This window comes from Zalophus californianus, chromosome 9 (assembly GCF_009762305.2).
Source record: "Zalophus californianus isolate mZalCal1 chromosome 9, mZalCal1.pri.v2, whole genome shotgun sequence".
NCBI classification, from domain to species: domain Eukaryota; kingdom Metazoa; phylum Chordata; class Mammalia; order Carnivora; family Otariidae; genus Zalophus; species Zalophus californianus.
This window is the reverse complement of record NC_045603.1, coordinates 9,110,169-9,134,349: the sequence shown is the minus strand read 5'-3', so window position 1 is coordinate 9,134,349 and position 24,181 is coordinate 9,110,169. Positions and strand designations below refer to the sequence as shown.

General features: G+C 56.2%; 1 protein-coding gene across 1 annotated transcript in view; it reads left to right on the top strand.

Moving 5' to 3' along the window:
• Window positions 1-24,181, top strand: part of CACNA1I (calcium voltage-gated channel subunit alpha1 I) — a 116,474-nt gene that overhangs the window by 66,105 nt on the left and 26,188 nt on the right. Inside the window, exons 7-15 of the mRNA XM_035721872.1 lie at window positions 5,582-5,897; window positions 8,042-8,134; window positions 11,479-11,791; window positions 14,178-14,599; window positions 21,589-21,740; window positions 22,417-22,602; window positions 22,870-22,987; window positions 23,375-23,530; window positions 23,990-24,083. Of these exons, the coding sequence (XP_035577765.1) occupies window positions 5,582-5,897; window positions 8,042-8,134; window positions 11,479-11,791; window positions 14,178-14,599; window positions 21,589-21,740; window positions 22,417-22,602; window positions 22,870-22,987; window positions 23,375-23,530; window positions 23,990-24,083 (1,850 nt within the window). The remainder of the gene's footprint in view (window positions 1-5,581; window positions 5,898-8,041; window positions 8,135-11,478; window positions 11,792-14,177; window positions 14,600-21,588; window positions 21,741-22,416; window positions 22,603-22,869; window positions 22,988-23,374; window positions 23,531-23,989; window positions 24,084-24,181) is intronic.

Here is a 24,181-nt window from a genome sequence, read left to right as displayed (position 1 = left end):
GTCTGCAGGAGGCAGGGGGACACTGCCCAGGGTGGGCTGAGCTTTCTCCCTCGCACCCTGTCTGTTATGGAGATGGAGCTAAACCAGAGAGCCAGGGTGAGGACTGGGGAGGGGCCTGGCTCACCTGCCCATTGCTACGGGGACGAGTGGGGTACCTGGGTAGACCAGAGAAAGGGCACCCTTGTGGAAAGGGCCATGTGGGGGGTGGGGTGGGGGGTCTACACCTGTGTCAATCACTTAGAAGAGGCGGGCCCTGAGGAAGCAGGAGAGGGGGCACCTGCTTCTCTTGGTCTGGCCTTCAAAGATGGAGACGTGCAGGTATGAGCTCTCAGCTTTGGGGGTTCAGGACATGTCCGGACCCCTCTGTCCCATGTGGACTTCCCCCCTAGCTCATTCCGTGGCCACCCCGTTCTCATTATCCCACTACAGCCCCGGTGTCACCACCCTGCTGGAGGCCTTCCCTCACCCCCGCACATCCCCCACTCCCAGACACCCTATTGCATTATCCTGCTTGATTTCCTCTTGGCACCATCTCTGTTTGAAATTACCTCACTTGTGAGTTTATTTTACTTGGTTGTTGAGCGTCTCTAGACTGGTTTATTTACTTGGTTAACAGTGACGAGGTGCCCCAGCGGACCAGGGGTGACTGAGGCAATGCTTAAATTTGACCCCATGTGGAGGCCAGGTGACCGAGGCTGAGAGCGGAGTATTGAGCTCTAGGGCAAGCCTGACAAAGTCAGAGCTAGAATTCGAACTCAGGTTCCCCCGCCTGCAGAGCCTTCTGTGACCTGCCCCAGGTGAGCGTGCTCCAGGCATCCCTCCAGGAGCAGAAGCCCCTGGGGAGACCCCAAATGGTCGGTTTGGGGGTTCTTGAGCACAGAATCAGGACAGTATCACCCAACTAGGAAGTGGCAGGGCCCAGAATGTGGAGCCCAGGACTGGTGTCCTCTGCAAAGCGTCTGATCCTGGTCCCTTCTTCCAGATTCTGTCTAAGCATTAACATGCACCCACACGACTGTTCACATCCCAGACAGGTTTTTTTTTTTTTAATTTTTTTAAAAGATTTTATTTATTTGACAGAGAGAGAGACAGCGAGAGAGGGAACACAAGCAGGGGGAGGGGAGAGGGAGAAGCAGGCTTCCCGCCGAGCGGGGAGCCCGATGCGGGGCTCGATCCCAGGACCCGGGGATCATGACCTGAGCCGAAGGCAGACGCTTAACGACTGAGCCACCCAGGTGCCCCCCAGACAGGTTTTCAAAATGCGAATTGCTCTGACAGTGTAGCTTGAGGGTGTTTTCACACCAGTGTTTCTTACTCCACGGATAGACGGATAAACGACAGTTCATCTAGCCAGCCCCTGTTGATGGACCTTGCGTGGTTTCCAAGGTTTTGCTCTTGCATACAAAAGCGCATCATGCACGCTTGTGATCCTTATATACACACGTAATCAATGGCTAGGCTCATAATTGCTAGTCAAAGTGTATGTCTGTTTTTATACTTTTTTGGTGAAGATACAAACGGCATTCAGTAGTGGGCACAACTATTAAGTGTACAGCTTAATGAAGTTTTCTGTGTAAGGCTACCCAGGGAGGCTCCCTCCTGCCCCTGGCTGGTTCCTATCCCCGTCACCCCAAAGTAGCCACTATTCCGACCGCTATCACCATGGATTTGTGTTGCCTGTTTTTGAGGTTTCCTTCAGTGGAATCATACATGAAGCCCCCTTGGGTGTCTGCTTCTTTGGCTCAGCGAAATGTGTCTTTGAGATTCACCCACGTGCTTGCGGGTGGCAGTCGCTTTTCATTTTTCGTTGCTGTGGGTAGATATTGAGCAAATATACAAGTACTTATTTTTTTCATTCCACTGTTGATTTGGGCTGTTTCTGGTTTCTTGGGCTGTTTTGACTCATGCATATTCTTGTACATATCTTCGGTGGACAGACCCATGCTTTCTTTTGGGTAAATACCCAGGAATGGAGTTGTGAAGGGCTCACGTACGTCTAGCTTTAGTAGATTTTGTCAAATGGGTTTCCAAATTGGTTGCATTAAATGGCTGCTAGCAAAGTGTGAGAGTTCCAGGGGCCCGGCATCCTTAGCAACATTTGGTATTGTCAGTCCTTTTAATTTTAACTATTCCAGTGAGAGGGCAGTGGTATTTTATTGTGGTTTTAATTTGTACTGCCCGATGTCTAGTAATGATTAGTACTTTTCACGTGCACATGGGCCATTCGTGCATCTTCTTACACAGTGCCTGTCACGGTCTTTTGCCATTTTTAGATTGGGCTGTCCTTTTATTATAAATTTGTAGCGGCTGGTTCTTTGTATTCTGGATTAGCATCCTTTGGTGGCAGATATATATATAATTGCAGATATTTTATGTATATATATATTATACATATATAAATTGGAAATTTTCATTCTTTGGTATATGTATGTATATATGTACGTACATATATATATGTATATATATATACACACACAAATATATTGCAGATATTTTATTCCAGCCTGTTTCATTTTCACTCTCTTAATGGTGCTATTTGATGAACAGAAGCTCTTAGTTGTAATGAAGTCCAGATTACCAATTTTTTTTTTAAGATTTTATTTATTTATTTAACACAGAGAGAGCTCAAGCAGGGGGAGCATCAGGCAGAGGGAGAGGGAGAGGCAGGCTCCCAGCTGAGCAGGGAGCCCGATATGGAGCTTGATCCCAGGACCCCGGGATCATGACCTGAGCTGAAGGCAGACGCTTAACCAACTGAGCCACCCAGTGCCCCCCAATCATTTTTTTAGTATTGCTTTTTGTGTCCAATTTAATCTTTCCTTAACCCAAGGTACTGAAAATATTCTCTAATGTTTTCTTTTAGAAGCTTTCCCATTTTATCTTTCACATTTAGGTCTGTATTCCATCTCAAATAATTTTTAGTATGGTATGCGGTTGGGGTCAAGATTTCCTTTCTATAGGGATATTCGATTGTCCCAGCCCATTGACTGAGAAGTCCATCCTTTCTCTGTGGAGTTGCAGTGGTGTCTTTATGACTGTCAGGTGGCCGTTTGTATTTGGGGTGGATGTGTACATGTTAATTGCTGATGGATGTTGCCAAATTGCCTTCTAAAAAGGTTGTATCAATACACAGTCCCACCAACAGTGTGTGCGAATGTCTGGTTGCATTCACTCTTTTACACACTCAGTACTATCAACCCTGAAACATTTCCATTTGGATAGGTGTAGTTTTGTTGGCATTTTCCTGTTATTAGTTAAGTGAGCATCTCTTTCTATATATTGATATATTGGCCCTTTTTTTTTCAAGTACATTGGCCATTTTTATTTCTTTTGTGAATTTTTTTTCTTTGCATTTTTATGTCCTTTTCCACCTACTTTTCCCCCTATTTTTCTTTTTCTTACTGAGTTACAGGTGATTTTAATATGCTGAAATTATCGTTTATTTGTTTTTTTAAAGTTTATTTATTTATTTATTTTTAGTAATTTCTACACCCAATACAGGGATTGAACTCACAACCCCAGAATCAAGAATCACATGCTCTTCCGACTGAGCCAGCCAGGCGCCCCTCTTTTATTTGTGTTACATGTTGGCGGGACTCATCCCAGCGGAATGGCAATCGCTGGCTTGTTTTTGTAAATAATGTTTTATTGGAACACAGCCATGCCACTTGCTTACCTATTTCCTAAGACTATTTCATATTACAATGATGCAGTTGAGTAATTGGCTCAGAGACTATATGGTCTGCAAAAAACATTTTCTGTCTGGCCCTTTATACAAAAAACTTGCCTACCTCTGCTTTATCCCAGTTCATTGCTTATCTTTTTACTTAGTATGCTCTCTTTTGTCTCATAGAAATTTTACATTTGGGGGTGCCTAAGTGGCTTAGTCCCTTAAGTGTCTGACACTTGCTTTTGGCTTCGGTTATGATCTCAGGGTCGTGAGATCGAGCCGCGTGTCGGGTTCCATGCTGCCCATGGAGCCTGCTTAAGATTCTCTCTCTCCCTCTCTCTCTCTCTCTCTCTCTCTCTCTCACTCTGCTCACCGCCTCCTCTCCCTCTCTAAAAAAAAAAAAGAAGAAGAAAAAAGAAAGAAATTTTACATTTGTATATAGTCAATCTTGACCTTTTTCTTTGCAGCATTTGGATTTTGTGTATTTTATCCAGAAGGCCTATATTTCTTGAGTTAACAAAAATGTTCCCCGTTCTCTTGTAATATTTTTGTGGTTATGTTTGTTGCATTTATTATTTTTAATCCACCAGAAGTTTATTATTTTAAATTCTGTAATATATTTTACTTAACCTAATATATCCAAAAGATTATTCTTTTTTTTTTTAAGATTGACTTATTTTAGACAGAGAGAGCAGGAGAGGCAAAGGGAGAGGGAGAGAGAATCTCAAGCAGACTCTGCGCTCAGCAGAGTCTGACATGGGGCTTGATCGCAGGACCCTGAGATCATGACCTGAGCCAAAATCAAGAATCAGACGCTTAACTGACTGCACCACCCAGGCGCCCCAAAAGATTATTATTTAAATGAGCAATCTATATAAATAATTAATGAGATAACTGACATTCTGTTTTTTCTTTTGATACCAAGTCTTCAAGAAGTTTATTTTTGTATATGGTGTGAGGTAGGGATCTAGCTTTATTATTTTCCAAACAGATATAAGTTATCTCAACACCGTTTATTATTTAGTTCTTCCATTCCCCATGGATCTGAAAAGGTGTTTCTATAATAGACTAAGTTCTGCTTTATGTATGGGTTTGTCCCTGTGCTCTGTGGTGTTCTACAAATCTCTCTGTTCCTGTTGCAATATCACACTCTAGTAATAATTGTAGTTGTATTTTGCTCTCTTGGGTTGGACTCCACTCCTCTTTCTCCTTTTTTAAAAAATTGTCTTGACTCTTCTCCCATCCAGATAAATCCTAGAACCATCAGGCCAGGTTCCGCAGACAAAAACATGTTGGGATTTTGATTGGATTGGAACGAATCATTGTTTAGCCCCACAGGATGGGTAGGGCAGTGATTGTCATCTCTGTCTTACAGATGAGGAAATTGAGTTCTGGAGAGAGGAAGTTAACAGTCCAAGGTCACATAGATGGGAAGGGGTGGGGCAGGCAGAGGATCAGCTCCTCATCTGTTGGATCAGTAAAAATCAGCATTTGTGGATTAAGCATGGACTCTGGGCTGACCAAAGAGTGTGTGGGGACTGGGGAGGCTGAGACCTCATCCTTGCCCTAACAGAGCTGCAGCCTCCCAGAGAAGTTGGGTTCATATGCCCCAGGAGCAATATGGGGGTGTGTGCAGGGCACAGTCTGGCCACAGGGGACCGAGGACTAGCCCTTAGGGAAGGCTCCCCGGGGTGGGGGGGACCCTGGAGCTGACCACAGTGGGTCAGTGGGAGATTTTTCGACCCTGGGGAAGGGTGTTCCAGGTGGGGGAACAAGGTGGGCAAAGGCCTGAAGGCAAAGACAGGACCTGTTGGGACAGTTCTGCCACACCACATCACCTCTGCCCTTTCTGCTCCTCCTGGTGGTGACCCCTCCCCTTCTCTCCTTTTCCCCACCATCCCCTGTGGACAGACAAGGGGATGTGGCCCTGCCCCCCTACTACCAGCCAGAGGAGGACGACGAGATGCCTTTCATCTGCTCCCTTTCGGGGGACAATGGCATCATGGGCTGCCACGAGATCCCCCCACTCAAGGAGCAGGGCCGTGAGTGCTGCCTGTCCAAGGATGATGTGTATGACGTCGGGGCAGGGCGCCAGGACCTCAACGCCAGCGGGCTCTGTGTCAACTGGAACCGCTACTACAACGTGTGCCGCACAGGCAGTGCCAACCCCCACAAGGGTGCCATCAATTTTGACAACATCGGCTACGCGTGGATCGTCATCTTCCAGGTGAGGCCGCTCAGGCCTGGCACCGGCCCCTGTGCCTGGAGCCTGGGAAGTCGGGCGGGGCGGGGGGTGAGGGGTGGCGCAAACAGCTTCCTCTGGCAGGTGGGGCTTTGTGCTAGGCGTTTCGCTGACATCTGCCCTGCTTGCCGGCACAGTGGGCATCCTCATGCCCCGATTATAGGCAGAGCAACTGAGGTTCGAAAGAAAGGAAGCAAGCTATTTGAGGATCACGTGCTATTTAATGGAGAATCAGGATTTTTTTTTAAAGATTTTATTTATTTATTTGAGAGAGAAAGAATGAGACAGAGAGAGCACGAGGGGGGAAGGGTCAGAGGGAGAAGCAGGCCCCCCGCCGAGCCGGGAGTCCAATGCGGGACTCGATCCCAGGACTCCAGGATCGTGACCTGAGCTGAAGGCAGTCGCCTAACCAACTGAGCCACCCAGGCGCCCTTGAGAATCAGGATTTTAATCCAGGTCCGGGTGACCCCAAAGCCTGTGCTCTTTGTGGAATCTCAGGTGGTCTGGGGGCAGATGGATCCCAGCGGGGAGGTCTGTTTGTAGAGGGGAGAGGCCAGACTCATGCCTTGCTCGAGGGGCGGACCAGGCCAGGCCCACGCTCAGGATGTGGGGGCAAAGATGTTTCTGGTAGAGGTGACTGCTTGAGCAAAGGCGTGGGTGCAGGGAAGCCCCGGGGTTGTGCAGAGAGCTCCGAGGAGCTGTTTGTCTGTTTGGGCAGGGTCTCTTGGACCGTTCTTTTGATTAGTCGGTAAGAAATACATTTTCCTCAGTGCATGTATTACATATATATGTGTGTATATACACACACACACTTACACAGCAGTGTTTTTTGTTTCTTATTTTAAAGATTTTATTTATTTATTTATCAGAGAGAGAGAGAGAGAGAGGGACAGAGCACAAGCAGGGGGATTGGCAGGCAGAGGGAGAAGCAGGCTCCCTGCTGAGCAAGGAACAGGGGACTCGATCTCAGGACCCTGGGATCATGAGCTGAGCCAAAGGCAGACGCTTAGCCTACTGAGCCACCCAGGTGCCCCATCACAAAGCAGTGTTACTGCTACTGTGTGCAAAGGGCTTTATTGCCTTGCGTGGCCCCAGGGCATTGCAGAGGACAGGGATGGGGTATGTTGAGGGAACTAGGGCTGTGGGACCTTGGGTGTACTGCTTGATGTCTCTGCCTCAGTTTTTCACCTCTAATGTCAGGGTAATAACGGCTCTCTTACCCTGAGTGGCTGAGAAGAAGAAACCAGATGAGTGAACAGAGCAGTCAGCCTGCGGAGTGAGTGCTTGGTCAAAGTCACCTTCCCGCTGCCCTCAGAAGGAAGAACAGGGCTGGAGCAGAGGGTGGTGGCAGAGAAGGCCCAAGGAGACGGGAGGGCCTTAGCAGGGTGGCTGTGCTTTGCTCTGGGGCTTTGCTCTGGGGAGCAGTGAGATCACAGAAGTCAGGGCTGCAAGGTGTGATGTGATGTGATCACAGCCCAGCAGCCGCGTTTGGAGACCCTCGGCCCTGAGATGGTGAGTGGGCTGCGCAGGGGCTTCTGCTCCAGAAGCAAACAAGAGGACAGTGCTGGGGAGGGCCCAGCATTTGTTGTGCCCGAGGCTGCTCTGCCTCGCTCTCTGGGAAGGAGAACAGGGCAACAGTCACATGGGCCTCATCACACTCCCGGGCTCAGCCGAGCTGCACCCCAGCCCTGCCTACTGGGTAGGCTGGTAGCCCCATGTGCTGGAAGAAGAAGAAGAAGCAGCTGAGGTTCAGAGAATGGCCCAGCTGGTGAGCTGGGGCTGGAGCCCAGGGCCCGCGGCTTCCAGCTTTTCTGCCTTGGTGCAGGGGGAGACTGGAGACGGGGGGCTTCTGGAACAAGAGGGACCAGGCTTAAGTCTGGCTCCCCCCACCTTCCTGGCTGACCGTGGGCAAATACTCTAACCTCTCTGAGCTTCCGTCTCCTCACGTGTGTACGGGATGAGGATGGCTGGCCCATTGAGCCTTGTGAGGAGTCCAGGAGAGAATGTGTATAAAGCAGTCTGGCACACAGTAGGGCCTCTGCCTGGGGCGCTGCATTTGCTGCCTGCCTTGCCCGAGGGTCCTGCCTTTCCTGTCTCAGGCTCACTCCTCTGCTCTGTTCTGGCGGCAGGTGATTACTCTGGAAGGCTGGGTGGAGATCATGTACTATGTGATGGATGCTCATTCCTTCTACAACTTCATCTATTTTATCCTGCTTATCATAGTAAGTGTCAGGGAAGCTGGGGCTTTCTGGGCAAGCTCAAGGACCCCTGGGCCAGGGATGGCGTTGGCGGGGAGGGCCCCCAGGGAACCCCGCAGAGCCAGGAGAGCTGAGTGGGAGGGAACAGGAGGGGCAATTTTTTTTTAGATTTTATTGTTAAGTCATCTCTACCCCCAGTGTGGGGCTCAAACTCACAACCCGGAGATCAAGATCTCGTGCTCCACTGACTGAGCCAGCCGGGCTCCCCAGGAGGGGCAATTTTTAAATGCCTCCGAGCAGCGGGTGATTGAAGGCACTCATCAAGGCAGCGGCGGGAAGCATCCATCACTTTCTATCGCTTTCATTTCTCATTTCTGGGCATTTAAGTCCATCTAGTCACTTCTCCTCATGTTTCTTTGCCTTGTGGTGGCTGGGAATGCATTCTTCTCCTGACCTTAGCCAGGTGCAGCCCCTGGACAGAAGCTTCTCTAGGGCTCCAGCTTACTCCTCTTTTCCCAGGCTGGGAAGAGGAGATGGCCTGAAACGGAAGCCGGGGCTGCTTCCCCACGGGGCTCCCTGAAATTCTTGGAGGGATTCCCACCTCTCAGGCAGCTCTGCCTTGTGGGGGTCGCTTGGGGGTGGAGGCGGGGCTCTGCCTCACAGAGCAGGGCCCTTCCCCAGCCGGCAACCCCTCCTGCCTTCCCCCACAGTCTCCCCGAAGCCAGCACATCCACCTTGTCATGCTTGACTGCAGCCTCAGCCACAGCACAATCCCCCAAATGTCAAGGTGATTCACTCCCAGGAGAGTCAGTGCTGCCTGACTCCCGCCTGCTCTGAGGCTGGGTTCTCTGGCGTCCTGGTGGTGGGAGAGGGCATGCTTGGCTCTCTGGGGCAGCACCCCATTCTGAGCTGGTGGGACCTTGACCTGGGTGTTCAGAACAAGCTGGCAAGTGACCTGACACATACCCACTGTTGACTTGGCTCTGATGCCTTCCTGGGGAGGCTGGGGCCTTGGATTCCTAAGGAGACAGCCAGATAAAAGGAGAGGGGTCCGGGCTACGTTCAGCATTGTCGTTCACCCACTAGTCTGTCCATTTCTGCAGCACAGCCGGGGAAGCCTGCACTGCTCGGGGCCCTGAGCCCAGCACTGGGAACGAAGCAGTGAGGTGGGCCCGGCTCTGCTCTTGAGGAGCTCAGTCTGGGGGTGGGGGTGGGGGGGTGGGCAGATGGGCTACAGCTGACAGTGACCAGACAGCATGTTAGGAGCTGTAACAGAAGGAAGCCTGAGAGGCTGAGGGAGCCCAAAGGATTTTTCTAATCTAGCTTGGAGGAGAGCTGGGGGAGTGGGAAGCTTCCCCGAGGAGGTGATACCAGAATTGATCCTTAAGGGCTCTGGGTGGGCAGCCAGGGGGAGAGCCTTCTGGGCAGGGGGCCTCACGCAGAGACCTTGAAGTGGACAGAATCCTGAGAGGGGGGGCACCTCCAACCACTGGGGTTGCTAGAGGAGTCTCGAATTTCAGAGAGGGGCTGGAGAATGTGGTCTGCCCCTCCGGACAGAGTTAGGCGTGGGAATGTGGGCTTGGTGACTCCTAGCGTGACCCAAGGCAAGCCTCTTAGCTCCCCCGACCCGCAGTAAAGTAGGGGACGGTGATGGCACCCAGGCTTATGGGCTCGCAGGAGGATTCGATGGGACAGAGCCTGCGGCCTGGCACACAGGAAGCGCTCAGTAACTGTGCCCTGCTCCTATTCCTGCTGCTGTTATTGCATCCCAGGTGTCCCTGTCATAAGAGAAGGGGCCTTGGTAGGGGGCTGAGGATGCAGAGTTTTTCCAGGCAGTGGGAAGGGCCCAGAGAGCAGAGCCTGAGTGACCATGCTGTCATTTTGCACAGCCCTGGCCCCACAGGGCCACCTGCCTGCTCTGTTCCTCAGGCGAGGACCCTGAGCCCCAGCGAGGTGAGAGGTCCTCAGCCCTCAGACTCAGGTCCCCAGTGTTGCCCCCGATTGGAAATGTCTCAAGCTTGTCTTCCCTGAGCCTTCAGCTTTACGGATGGGGAAACGGAGGTCCAGAGGGATGGGGGGGCCGCCAGGGCCACAGGGCAGCAGCTGTGGAGGCAGGCTGGGTAGAAGCCTGACAGGTGTGAGCTCCCAGAGGGAAGGGGCTGTGCCCTCTCCTTCCTGGTGACCCCTCATACAGGCCTGGTGCGGAGCAGGGCCCCAGGAGATGCTTCTGGAAGACATGACCAAGAGAGCCAATGAGGGGCATCTTCTTACTGGGGAATTTTTCCAGAGTCTTCCAGCCAGGAAGCCCTCCTCCCGCTCCATAACCCCGGAAGCCCAGCTCCCTATTTGTGGCCTGGGGGACAGGAGGGAAGGGTGAATCAGTGGCTAGGGCCGGGGCCTGCAGGAGGGTGGCCTGGAGGAGCATGAGAAGCCACTCCCCTTGCTGGCAGGGCCTGCGGATCCTGTTCAAAGGCTCAGCAAAGGCCAGGGGCGGAAAACCAGGGCAGGAAGGGCTCCGCTCCCCGTGGTGGCCACTGGAACTGGGCCCTGAGTCATGAGGTGGCAGGATTCCTAGTACTAACTGGGTAGCCTCTCCCCACCTCCTCCATTCAAGCATGGATAAAGCCCCACACGTAAACGCTTTCTGAAGGAACCTTCTCTTTTGTCTGGGTGCCCCACTGAGGCCAAAGTCAAGCCAGAGAGAGGGCAGGGCTGGGGTGGGGCTCAGGGCCTGGATGGCCTGAGCGGGGCTGGGCCTCCCTCCCCAGCCTCTGTGCTGGTGTCCCAGGTGGGGGGGTGGCCGTGGCCCTGGGCCTGAGGGCCTGGGGGGGGTGGGTTTGGAAGCAGGTCCCAGTGGGGCCTGGGGAGCTGCCCGGGCCACCACCATCCTGGGGCCCTGGCCTCCTGTCGGAGCAAGGCCTCAGCAATCTTTTCCTGTCCCTATCTGTGCCCGTGCCTCTCCGTCTCTCTGGGCCCTCCACCCTCCGCTCCTCTCTCTCTCCCTGCCTCCTCATGCCCCGTCGCTCTGCGTCTCCCGTGTCCTCCGCTCCTGTACTCTCTGAGCCTGTGTCACTCCCTCTCGGTGTTTCTCCTGGCCGTCTCTGGCTGTCTGCCTCCTGGCTCTGTCCCGTCCCTGTCTGGTGTCTTGGGTCTGTCCCTGCTCCCCCTCCCGTCCTCCTTTCTGCCTCTGGATCCCTCCGCTTCTGGCCCCGCCGCTGTCACTCCGGCTCCATCTCTGTCCCCCGGCCCCAACAACCGTTTCTCTTTCTCCTTCTCTTCGTTGCCCTCTCCCCCACCTCTGCCTCCCCGCCCCACACCAATCTGTCCCCTCTGTTCCTGTCCCTGTCCTCTCCTCCCGTTGGTCACAGGTGGGCTCCTTCTTCATGATCAACCTGTGCCTCGTTGTCATAGCGACCCAGTTCTCGGAGACCAAGCAGCGGGAGCACCGGCTGATGCTGGAGCAGCGGCAGCGCTACCTGTCCTCCAGCACGGTGGCTAGCTACGCAGAGCCCGGCGACTGTTACGAGGAGATCTTCCAGTACGTCTGCCACATCCTGCGCAAGGCCAGGCGCCGGGCCCTGGGCCTCTACCAGGCCCTGCAGAGCCGGCGGCAGGCCCCGGCCCCAGGGGCGCCCACCCCCGCCAAGCCCGGGCCCCACGCCAAGGAGCCCAGGCACTACAGTAAGTGGCCCGCCCCCCGCGGCCTCGAGGGCGCCCCACTCAGGCCTCGTGTGCCTCCAGCAGGGGACTCGACCGGCACCGCGGGCAGATGTGCCCCCCGCCCCCCGACCATCGCCTCAGTGTCAGCAGAGCTGTCCGGCAGGTGGAGAACCCAGGTCTTCCCTGGGGAGCTCCAGTCTGTGCCCCTTGTTCTCTTGCTGCCTTCCTGACCACCTGCCGGGGCCTGGCCTGGGCTGGGGGTCTCAGCACCCTGCCCCCTGGAGGAATTCCCTTTGGATCCCAGTGTGTGGTCTCATGTACTGAGGCTCCACCCCCTTCACCATCCTGTCTGGTAAAGCCCTGAAACTCCCCTCCACTCAGCCTGCCTCGCCTCCCACCCGTGTTCCTGCTGCCCCCCCCCCCCCCCCCCCCCCCCCCGCCCATGCTTGCTAGCACGCCAGAGCAGTGACGACCGGCCACCTGGCATAAAGGGCTGTGGCCCCCACCCTGCAAAGGTGTGGTGCATTAGGGACACCTGTGCCATTTTGTGATCTTCCCTCTCTGGGCTGTTAGGCTCAGAAAGGGCTCTCCATTCATTTTCTCATCTGTTCTAGAAAACAGCCTGAGAAGGGGGCCAAGCAAGTAACATGATCGCATTTTCGGATGGGAAAACTAAGGTCCAGATAGATGAAGGGAGTCACTTAAGGTCACATGGTGTGTCAGGGATAAAAACAGCATCAGGAATGTCAGAGTTGGGTTTGCTGAGCCTGCCTCCAGGGGAAAAATGAATGCTCCCGCTCCTGCAGAGGGCAAATGTGCCCCGGGAGATGGCCCCCCCTGCTGGTGCTATGGAAGTCTGAACCCCAGTGCAGGTGCACAGTGTGCGACCTTGGACAGCCTGGGCCCCTCTGTGGGCCTCAGGCTCCTGCTCTGTAAAGTTGAGGCTGAGGCTCATGCGCAGTGGGAGTCAGCCACCCCCAGGCCCTGCTCCCGCAGTTCTTACGTCCTGGCAATCTGAGATTCTTGGGAGGCAAGCCGGAGAACTGGTGCTCAGAGCTGCCGCCCACCCATCCTCGGGCGCCAGCCGTCCAGGCATGGTCTTGGAGGAGGCTCCAGGTGGCCCGTGGGCTGGCCCAGCACGTGGACAGGGGAGCCAGGGTCTGGGCAAGGCTGGCTTGCAGCTTTCCTGGGTGATGCAGGGAGGGGCTTGCTGCTGTTGCGCCCCACTCTCTCCAGGGAACCCGTGTGGAGGGAAGTTCAGGAGGCGGTCTGGAGGGAGAACGTGCCCCCTGCCCTGGGGCCTCCATGCCTTCCCCCTTCCCCGGGAAACAAGTTTCAGGGGGCCCAGCCCCATGTACAAGTGGGACTGAGCTGGGCTTTGCTGAGATGGGAATGACCCCTCCCTGGGCTTCTGGCTGCCTCACCCTGGCTCCAGGGGACAAATGAGTCCTGGGGACAAATGAGTCCGAGGGGCCTCGTCCGGGGCATTGGGAGATATTTGGAGACAAAGTCTGGAAAGGAAGGGTAGGCATTACATGTTTTTCTTTCCCTTTAATGTTATTTATTTATTTATTTTTGGGTCACACAAGCGAAACACTTTTATTCTAGGAAAATATAGACAAATATAAAGAAGAAAGCAAACCACCCAGAAAGAACCTCCATGACACCTGTTTGAAATGGTTCACAGATCACAGAACTCTGGTCGGAGACTGGCCCGGGCTTCTGAAACTCTCCCTGGGGCATCAAAGGGGATGAAAGCTTCTGACCCCCACTCCCTGCTGTGCCTTCTCCCCCAGGAGCCAGCCCCCACTCTCAGCTTGTGAGGAGGGAAGTCTCAGGGGGCTTCTAGAGCAAGGGTCTGCCCCTGCCCAGGGCTCCGGCCTCCTTCCCTCCCTGGGACACAAGCCGCACATAAGGGTGGGAGAATGGAAGATGGAGAGCCACCTTGGCTCCCCCTGAGGGGCGTCCATCCTCTATACCAGCCTGGTTCTTCTAGAAGCTGTTCCTCAGCCATTTCCCCAGCTCCGATGTCAGCAAGCAGGACAGTGGGAGGGCTGGGCCTCAGGCCAGGAAGTGATGGAGCAAGGCCGGATGACAGGCACGTGTGCCCCAGGCGCTGTTCCTGGCACACGACATGCAGCCACCGTAGAACCCTCCCCACAGCGCTGCAAGGAGGTGCTCCTAGTCCTGGCTTTACACGGGGGCAGACAAAGCCTGGAGAGGTGAAGCCGATCCCCCAGGAACCACAGGCCCCAGGCGGAGCCTGGAGCCCAGGAGCCTGAAGCCCTCACACGGGGCTGTGTCCCAGGGTTAGGTTGGGGCCTGGTGTGGGCAGGCACTGCTGCCTCTGAGACCCTCCAGCCTGCGGGACCTGAGGCAACACCCCTGCCTTGTGTTTGCTTTGCAGAGCTGTGCCCTCAACACAGTCCCCTGGACCCGACGCCCCACGCGCTGGTGCAGCCCATCTCTGCCATGCTGGCCTCCGACCCGGCCAGCTGCCCCCGCTGCCAACATGGGGCGAGCCGGCGGCCCTCGGGCCCGGGCAGCACCGACTCGGGCCAGGAGGGCTCGGGCTCTGGTGGCTCAGGTGGTGGCTCGGAGGAGGCCGATGGGGACGGAGCCCGGAGCAGCGACGGTGGGGCCTCGTCAGGGCTCGGGAAGGAGGATGAGGAGGAGCAGGCAGACGGGACCACCCGGCTGTGCAGGGCTGTGTGGCGGGAGACTCGAGCCAAGCTCCGAGGCATTGTGGACAGCAAGTACTTCAACCGGGGCATCATGATGGCCATCCTGGTCAACACTGTCAGCATGGGCATCGAGCACCACGAGCAGGCAAGTGGGGGCAGGCGCCGGGTGCAGGGCTGGGCACGGGCGTGGAGGGAGGGCTGGGTGCCTAGGCCCAGGCCGGCCCCCTGTGTGGCTGTCTCCCACCTGACTGGGACTGGGTCCGATTCGTCCCTGTGGCCTTAGTAGCCCAACCCTGGGCCCAGCCCAGAGGAGGGAGAAGCTCTGGGGGTCTGCGCGCTGGGTGAGCGAGTGAGCGAGGGGGGCCACTCTAGTACTGGGCCCACGGCCTTCAGATCCAGCTCCTTTCTCCTGAGCAGCTCAGCCTGGACACCAGGCACCCACAGGCCTTCCCCTGTCGGTCCCGGCCAAACCTGACTTCCAGTTGCCGCCTTTCCTGGTGAGCCCACCTGTCCATTCTCCCCCAGTCGGTTGGAGTGATCTTTCCCAAGGTTGGGTTCTCCGCTGCCCCAAACTGCCATAGTGCCCCATTGCCCTTGGCACAAAATATAGACCTCTCCTCGGATAGCCAAGGCTCCTCTGTGGGCAGTGCCTTTAGCCGGCAGGGCGTCCTCCTGTCTCCGATGCCCCCCCACTTAGTCCGCCCTCCACACTGCCCCAAGGCACTGAGAGTAGCCCCGAGATTGCCCTGCAAAGACTGTGCCGTGTCGCTCCTCCCCCAGCCCCGTGGTCTCTTCTGTCCTTGGCGCTGGGTGTGTAGAGCACAGAGTGGGTGTTGGCTGAGTTGAATGGTGTGTCCCAGGCCCCTTGGGCCATTGGGGATACTGTTGGAGCTTTGGGGGTGAGGAGAGTTCGGAGACAGGGTCCCAAGGGGGGAAAACACGTGGAAGAGGTGGCAGGAGCACAGGAAGAGTGCGTTAAGAGATAAGAGGCCACTTGTAGGGACACAGGATGGAAGGCTTGGGGGGAGGGGCTAGCACCCATGTCCCCAGGATATAGATCATACCCTGGGGTGACAGCCTGCACGACAAGTCCAGTCCTGGCTCTATTTGAAAAAACACCATTTTCTGGCTCCCCCAGCCCCCGGGTGGGTTCCCTCCCTTGACCTTTGCTCCAGCCCTGTGAGGGCACCCCATTTGTTAGCTAGTGACCCTGAGGCCTAGGGAGGGGATGTCACTGACCCAAGGTCCCACAGCCAGTGAGGGGTCGGATCTGCACCCACATCTTTCTGTGGCAAGACTGACACCCCTCAGGGCTTAGAACGAGGGCCCCCTTTGCTTCGTGCCACCCTCTTTCTGCGGCGGCCCCTCCACCCACCCGCCACACCCCGCGGTGGGCCACACTCCCATTTCCCTCTTCATTAGATCGCCAAGCGCTGGCTCTGTTCAATTTTCTTAAATGCGGCTCCTGGGGCTGTGGCAACACTGTTAGGAGCTGCTGGTTTGCCAGCCATTCTGGCTTAATTAAAAAGGTCTCTGGGGAGGCCTGGGGGGGTAGGCTGTCTGCAGGGTAAAGCTGGGGAGACAGGCAGCCCAGAGCCCCCTCACCTAGGGCTCAGACTTCTGGCCTTTCCTGGCCTAGGCCTGCCAGGGGGCAGAAGCCTGGCTAGGCCAGCGGTTCCAAAAGGAGGCCCCATGGGGGACCAGGTGATGTTGGGGCGCTGGCTCTCATTTCTGAGCCAGTAGCACCGAGGGGGCTTGTCACGGTGCTGCCGCAGTGGAGCCTGGGCACCGTTCCCACCAGGGCTTGTGGGAACCTGCTTGTGAGAGCCAATTTTTTAACACTCAGGAATGTCGAAAGCCTGTTTTTAAACAGTTGGTAGCTTGAAATTGGCCGTGGTGGGAGTATTTACACCATGGAAATCGGCATACGTTGCAGATCAGGGCAGTTTGTCAGAGGTCTGTTTGTCGGGATTCTCTGGGTCACAGCCTCACCCCCTGTCCAGCGGCCCGGCCTCAGGGGCTCCCTGCCCAGCCTCTACTCCACACGCCTCCTGCCACCGCCCCCCGCCACCCCCCCGCCCAGGCTCCTTCCCTGGTTGAACGCGACCGGCCAGCAGGGGGCCTTGGGCAAGTCCCTTGGCCTCCCCCAGCCGGTGGCTCCATCTGGAAAATGGGCGCAAGGACCCTTGTCAGAGTGGCGGGAGGGTTAATTAGGAAGCCCAGCACATAGTAGGTGCTCACTGATTTGCAACCATTTCTGAATCTTCTGTTTGAGCCTCACATCACCACCCTTGGGGTGAGGTTACCTTCTGCCGTCTGGAGCCTCGAAAAATTAATTAATTAAAGAAAAAGGTGAGGGGGAGGGAGCATTTAAAAAAAAATTGTTCTTTTTAAAGCAGCCCTGAGTGGCAGGCATTGTTCTGCTGAGCTCTGCGCAGGGCCTGCTGGGGGCCGGCTGGCGTGTTTGCTCCACTCCCCTTGGCTCCCAGACGCCACTTGGCGGGGAAACGGTCCGCCCCCGTGTTTATTTTGAGCAGCCCTGTCTGAGGTGGTGCCTGCAGAGAGAGGTGGCCCAGGGCCGCTGGGAGGCGGGGAGAGCGGGGAGGAGCGGGAGGAGAAGGCGGGTGGACGCCCACAGCCCCTTTCCTGCGGGGGTGATGACCGCGGGGGGGGCATTGCCGGGGCGGGGGCAGGGGGGCCTGGCAGGGAGCCTGGCACGGCCATGGGGGTGCTAGGGAGTGAGAATGGGGCGAAGCCTGTGGGTTGCTCTCCTGCTTCATCTGCCACCCCTGCCTCTGTGGTCACGGGCGCTCAGACGAGAGCTAAGATTGTGGGTGCCCCTGGCCTTTAGGTGGCTGTGGCTTCCCCAATCACAAGGGATCCCAACGTCCCCAGGTTCCTCATGGGCAAAGATGCTGTTCCTTGCAGGGACTGGCCTGGGAGGAGGTGACAGGTAAAGGGGGGGTCATGCAGGCCTGCTTGTGACCCATGAGGTGGTTAGACGGGGCTGAAGTCTGCTCTCCTGAGTAGCCCAAGGGAAGAGAGGGGAGGCCCCAAACTGTCTGTGATTGAGGCTACATGACAAACAGGTGGGGAGGGGTCAGCTTGGGGGGGGCAGATCCCTCCCTCATCACCCACTGTCATGTGTTGTCACATTCCTTGTGACCCTCACAGCAGGCCTATGGGGCAGGCAAGGCCAGAGCAGATGGGGAAACTGAGGCTTGACCAGGTGACACGGTGAACAACTGTCAGAGCAGGGCTCCAGGATGCTGAGGCGGAGGTGGAGGCTCCACAATGCAGACGGGAGGCAGTGGGAGGGGGGAGGCATGGCTCCGGTACTCGAGGCGCATGGCTCCTTCCAAGCTGGGCAAGGCCGCTCTCAGCCCCATCCCATCCTGGAACTGAAGGATGGTCACCGAGTTGGACAACAAGAAACAGAGGGTTCGGCTGACCGGGCAGCAGGGCCGGGGTGCACGCAGCCTCCTAGGGCAGGTGGGGGCATGTCCACTGACCCCTGCTCCCAGGGGACTGCATTTAAGGCCTCCAGGTCAGGGGATGGCTCAAAACATCATTTATTTTCCTGTCTGCAGCCAGTCTGGCATGACTCTGGGAAGAGGAGGTTGGGCTGGCTTAGTGCCCAACATTCCAGCTCTTTGGGGGCTTAGGGGAGAGAGCCAACATGGGCTGCAGTCACAGAAGGCTTCTCAGAGGCAGTGGCACTGGAGATGGACCCTGAAGTTTGACTAGGAGTTCATCAGTGAGACAGAGGAGGGACAGGTTCAGGGACCCGGAGCACAGGCTTTCCCCCAAAGGACCCGAGCCCTCGAGAAGGATGTGCAACCAAGGGCAGGAGACAGCTCAGGAGGCTGGGGGTACTGTCTATCCCCAAAGTATCTTAAGGCAGGCTTTGTCCTCCAGGCAGTGGGGAGTCACAGGAGGCTTGTGAGCAGGGCAATGACATGTCTGTATGCTGAACTGGAGCTCAAGTCAGGGAAGTGGGGCAGTTGAAGCTGTCAGGGCCATGGGAGGGGGGCAGGCCGGAGGGAGAATTCCTCTGATTCAGATTGAGGTCCCGTTCTACCACTTCCTGGCCCTGGCCCTGGCCCTGAGCAGTCACTTCCCTCTGAGCCTCAGCGTCCCGTCTATAAAATGGGGATACTGTGTTTGATACGTTTGAGGTCTAGATGAGATAATTCGTGGAAAGTGCTTGGCGCCCACTGGTGCGGGGGAGACCCTTAACACCAGCCGCCATCATTACCACAGGGGGGTGTGGTATCAGGTACAGTGGAGGGGCTCCTGCCTGGCAGGACCCTTATTTACCCCTGCAGAAATGGCCAGAGGCTGGGCAGCCTCGTGCCTCCACGCCTGGTGTTGGGCCCGGAGGAGCGGGCCCCTGTCCCTCTCCCTCTGCTTTGGGCCTCCAGGTTGCAGCCCCTCCTTACCTGCCCTCCACCCTCCTGCCTCCAGCCCAACGTGGTTTTCTGCCCTTTGTCGCCCCCTCTTCTGCTGGGGAGGGGGGTGGGGTGGTCCCTGCCGCCTCCAGACGCCTCTCTAAAGCCACTGCCTGGCAGTCTGTCTGCCTGCTGTCTCTCACGTTCCTGGCTCCTTCAGCCACTCCTGCAAGGTCCCGATCTTGGTCCTTCATCATGTTTGCATGTGTGTTTTTCTTCCCCGGTGTCCTCTCTGCACACCCCACCTTTGCCTCTCCCTCCCCGTGGCCTTATTTGTCTGTCTGTCTGTCCATCTCCCCCATGGCTGCCCCCGTCCCTTTCCACACACCCTCCCACCTCCCTCTCACAATACAAAATAGTCTGTGTTTGCTTGTCTCCCGCTCGCTCTCTCTCTCTCTCCCAGAAAAAAGCTGGCGGGAGTGATGGATGGTCCATTAGAGAAAGATTAGCAGGTGTGCGCTTGACTAGAGAAACGGCTGCTGTGAGTTGGGGGGTGGGGGACCAGAGGTGACCTTTCCGGAGGGAGAGCGGCAGCTCCGCATCGGTTGCGGGGCAGGAGTGTGTGCGCCGCATGTGTGGCCCAGAGCGGGGTGATGGTCATTGCCGTCAGCGGCCCTGTTTTCCATTTCTGCCGCCCCTGTCGTTTTGGTGGGCTGGGAAATTGGTGGCTCAGAGCAGCCTCTGGGCCCGGCCCCTCCCCACCGAGGTCACCTCTTAGGGTCCCACTCCTCTTTCAGGGCCCTTTTGTGAGTCAAATGTAATTACGGATGGAAATGGGGCCTTCTCCTTTTCTCTGGGCTTGAGAGGACCTGGCAGGTTTATTAGGTTTCCCAGGCACTAGTTGGAAGCGGGCGGTTGCATTTTTTTTTTTTTTTTTTGTCCTCTTCTTTTAACCCAAATGGAATCACAGTCCCCAGAGGCTCCCTGTCACCTGGTGGAGGGGCTGGGCTGGGGTTGGGGGCGCCGACAGATGGCGGCTCTCTCACCTCCCCACTCTTGCTCTGGCTGCTCCCTCGGCCTAGACGCCTTCTCTCCCCCCGCCCCCGTCACTGGGCTCCCCTTCTCAGCTTTGGGGTCTCTGCTGAGAGGTTACTTCCTCCAGGAAGCTGCTCCTGACTGCAGGATTGCTGTTCCCTCAAAGCACCCTCAACTTTTTTCTGTTTTTAGCACCGGCCGAGTGTTGGTCAGCTTGGGTGTTGGGCTTTGCCACCAGAGCCCGCACCTCCTGGGGTCAGGGGCAATGTCCTGATGCATTCACCACTGGCTGCCCCGGGTAGCGCACACCCGACCTGTAGTGACTGCTCAGCGGACCTGTGGCGTGCATGAACCCTGGGAACGGGTGAAGGCACGGTGGGCTGTGTGTGTGTGTGTGTGTGTGTGTGTGTGTGTGTGTGTGTGTGTCCACAGAGAGCAGTTTGGAGACTGATTGCGTGGCTCAGCCGCATCCTGGCTGGGTGGCTCAGAGCAAGTCAGTTCACTTGTTGGAGCCTCCGTGTCCTTCCCTGTGGAATGGAGACACCAGCAGTGCCTTGCAGATTGTGAGGAGCAGAAACCAGACACTTCACAGTGCTAGCGGGCTCATGCAAGAGGGGCTGGAGCCCTGCATGGTGCTTTGGTGGAGAGGTCCGGAATGAATGTCATCTTATTTTACCCCCTCGTTTTATGGATGAAGAAACTGAGGTGGGGAGGGGTGCCCCTGGAACCCTGTGTCCTAGTCATGGCCCAGAATGTCGTCTGTTTTATATACCAGCGTTGCTCACAAGGCTCCATTTGTAGGGTGTCACCTGCTGCTAAAAACCAGGAGGTAATCATGTCTGGGGTCAGAGGGTGGCTCTCTGGCCAGGGGTATTAGTCTCCTTCTGACCAGCTGGTGACTCTAACCCCTGCCCTTCCTGGGCTTTGGTGCCTTCCACTGAGAAGCGTGTGGAGTAAGCCCCATCGACCAGGGTGCTCGAGTACAGGAAAGAGCTGTTGTGGTGCACGATCCTTTTCTTCTCTTCGCATGGCACGGTGCTCTCCAGCCACCCACAATGCTGAGCTGACCATTGCCGGGGAAGGGGAGAGTGGGGAAGGCTCAGGAGGGAGGTCTGCACACGCCTGGGTGAAGGGCGGAAGCCTTGGAACCGGGCTGCCTGAGTTCACATCCTGCTTTGGCCCTTACCTGCTCCACAGCCGAAGGCAGGGAGATGGCCTTCTCTGAACCTGCTTCCTCCTCTGCAAAATGGGGTCTTGTGTGGGATTAAGATGAACTGTAAAGTTCAAAGGACAGGTCCAGCATGGGGTAAGTGCTTCCTAAATGGGGTCATGGGCAAACAGGGACTTTCTAGCAATGACTGGCCTGTCTTCTTGCCTTGCTCTGCATCAGGCCACGGGACCTTAAGTCAGCTTCTGAGGCTGTGTCCTGATCTGTAAAATGGGTGTCACGATAGCTCCCTGAGGGCACACGGTACCAGCGTCATTTCCAAATGTGTGGAAGGTCAGCCCGGTGGGGTCCCACCATCTTAGTGGATTCTTAGGGCAGCAGAGATGCAGCTGCGTTGTAAGGTTCTCAAGGCCATTGTGCTCCAGCGAGGACTCTGACCCACCTCCCTGGGGGCCCTGGAGCCCATGGGCATCCAGAGAGGATTCATGACTGTGCTCTGGCCTGACGAGGTCCCTGTCCTGTGTCCTAACACCTCCACAGCCCGAGGAGCTGACCAACATCCTGGAGATCTGCAACGTGGTCTTCACCAGCATGTTCGCCCTGGAGATGCTTCTGAAGCTGGCTGCCTTTGGGCTCTTTGACTACCTGCGCAACCCTTACAACATCTTTGACAGCATCATTGTTATCATCAGGTGCTGCCCCCTGCCCTCCCCACCCCCCCACCGCAGGCTTCGGGCCCAGAAGTCCCAGGGTTGGGGGGGGATGGAGGGGGATCTAAGGCACCGACCCCGGCCGGGAAACAAAGCGTGTAAGAGCACAAAGGAAATCAATTACACCCAAGCACAGTTATCAAATATTTAAACATCTGTCATTCAGTAATATATGCACTTCTAGATTAACGCATGAAATAGCAAGATCTAGCGGCAGGTCTTGTGACTGCCATCGTTCCCAAGAAAGGATGAGTATAAGTAATATTTGGAGATATGTACATCAACAGTTATATAAAACTATCCGCGATTTTGACTGGTCAGAAAGTCATAGGGACTGCTAGTTCTCTGTGGCTTATTTACATTCATAACCGAAAGAATGTTAAATCTCCAAAAGAGGTCAGCGGGTAGACCTGAATTCTAGCCATAGACTTCTCGTGGCGGGTGTCCATGGACTCCAGGTCAGGAGCCCCTGACTTAGAGCATGCCCCGGCACAGCAATGACCCATGAAACATGTTATTCGTGGGATGAACGAATGAATGAATGGAAGCTGTCCGTCTCTCCATCCTCCCTGGCCTCCCTTTGCCCTCCTCTCCTCCCCGCCCTCTGTCAAACCCTCCTGCCTCTCTCTACCCCCTTCCCCCGCTTGCCCCCTCCCAGCATCTGGGAGATTGTGGGGCAGGCGGACGGCGGCCTGTCGGTGTTGCGGACCTTCCGGCTGTTGCGGGTGCTGAAGCTGGTGCGCTTCATGCCCGCGCTGCGGCGCCAGTTGGTGGTGCTCATGAAGACCATGGACAACGTGGCCACCTTCTGCATGCTGCTCATGCTCTTCATCTTCATCTTCAGGTGAGCCCTGCCCACCGCGGGCACCACGCGTGCCGGAGCCTGGGGGAGCATGGCAGGTCGAGCTTCTCCAGGGAACACTCTGGACCTGGGTGTGAATCCTGACACCACCACTTAATCCCCAATGGCTCGGGGCGAGTACTTGCCCTCTGAGTCTCAGCGTTCGCTTCTGTAAAATGGAACCAGTGCTGCCCCCTGCCATCCTACCGGGTGGTTCTGAGAATGAAACAAGGTGGGTGGGTCCCTGAGCTGCCTCCATTCCTCCCACAGCATCCTCGGGATGCACATCTTTGGCTGCAAATTCAGCCTCCGCACAGACACGGGAGACACCGTCCCCGACAGGAAGAACTTTGACTCCCTGCTCTGGGCCATTGTCACAGTGTTCCAGGTGAGCGACAGCATGTCTTTCTGTGTGTCAGGGGAAGGGGTTTCTCCCAGGACCACTGCTTGCATTGCTTTTCGGAGGTGGCCCTTCAGAGGATCCAGAGAAGGGGGGTGCCCTGCCAAGGAGGCCCCTCAGTTCCGGACCCCAGCAGACAGGTCCGGGTGTGGGGTCGGGCTGGCATTGCACCGGCTCTGGGAGCTGGAGTGAATGCCTGGTGCCCATCCCTGCCCCTCCAACTCCCACCCCAAGGCTTGGGCACCTTGGGATTCTCCTCTGAGACTGTTTCCTCACACATGCAGCTCTGCCACCTGGTGGATTCCATCTGTCCTCGGGCTGGGCTGGGGCTTGGGGATACCCCAGGGCTGAGCTGTGCTCCCGATTCCCCCACAGATCCTCACCCAGGAGGACTGGAACGTTGTCCTCTACAATGGCATGGCCTCCACCTCCCCCTGGGCTTCCCTCTACTTTGTCGCCCTCATGACCTTCGGCAACTATGTGCTCTTCAACCTCCTGGTGGCCATCCTGGTGGAGGGCTTCCAGGCAGAGGTGACTGCAGCCCTGGCAGAGGAAGCACCCCCATGGGGTCTGCGCCACACTGGGTGTGGGGGATTCTGGATGGGGGAGGACTGCAACTCAAACATCTAGCCGGTAACAAGGTCCCAAGGAGGAGGTTGCCAATTAGGTGGTAAGCTTCCTATCACAGGAAGCATGCAAACGGAGGCTGTATCTCGGATCCCTGCCTCTCCCCCCGGGGTGTGGGACTAGGTCTCGCCATTTCTGAAATTCTAAAGCCCCCCAAGGTCTAGATCCTGCCTCCTCCCTTCTCTGAGGCTTAGGGGATACCTTCAGTCAGGCCAATGTGGGTTTATGGCCCAAGTCCTCGTTCGCTTCTTGCTTTCCTTTTCTGAGCCTCAGTTTCCCTATCTGTAAAATGGGGGTGAAAAATTCAAGAGGGAGAGAAGGGCTGAGCCAATCTGCATTCCAACAAGAGGGATGGTCTCCCAGGGTGACGCCAATCGCTCCTACTCGGACGAGGACCAGAGCTCATCCAACATGGAGGAGTTTGACAAGCTACAGGAGGGCCTGGATGGCGGTGGAGGTAAACGAGTCTCCACTGGCACCTAGGGGACCACAACCCTTCCCCAGAGATCCGGGCGGGCGAGGGGCACAGCACTGGGTTTCCCCTCAAGCCCGGGC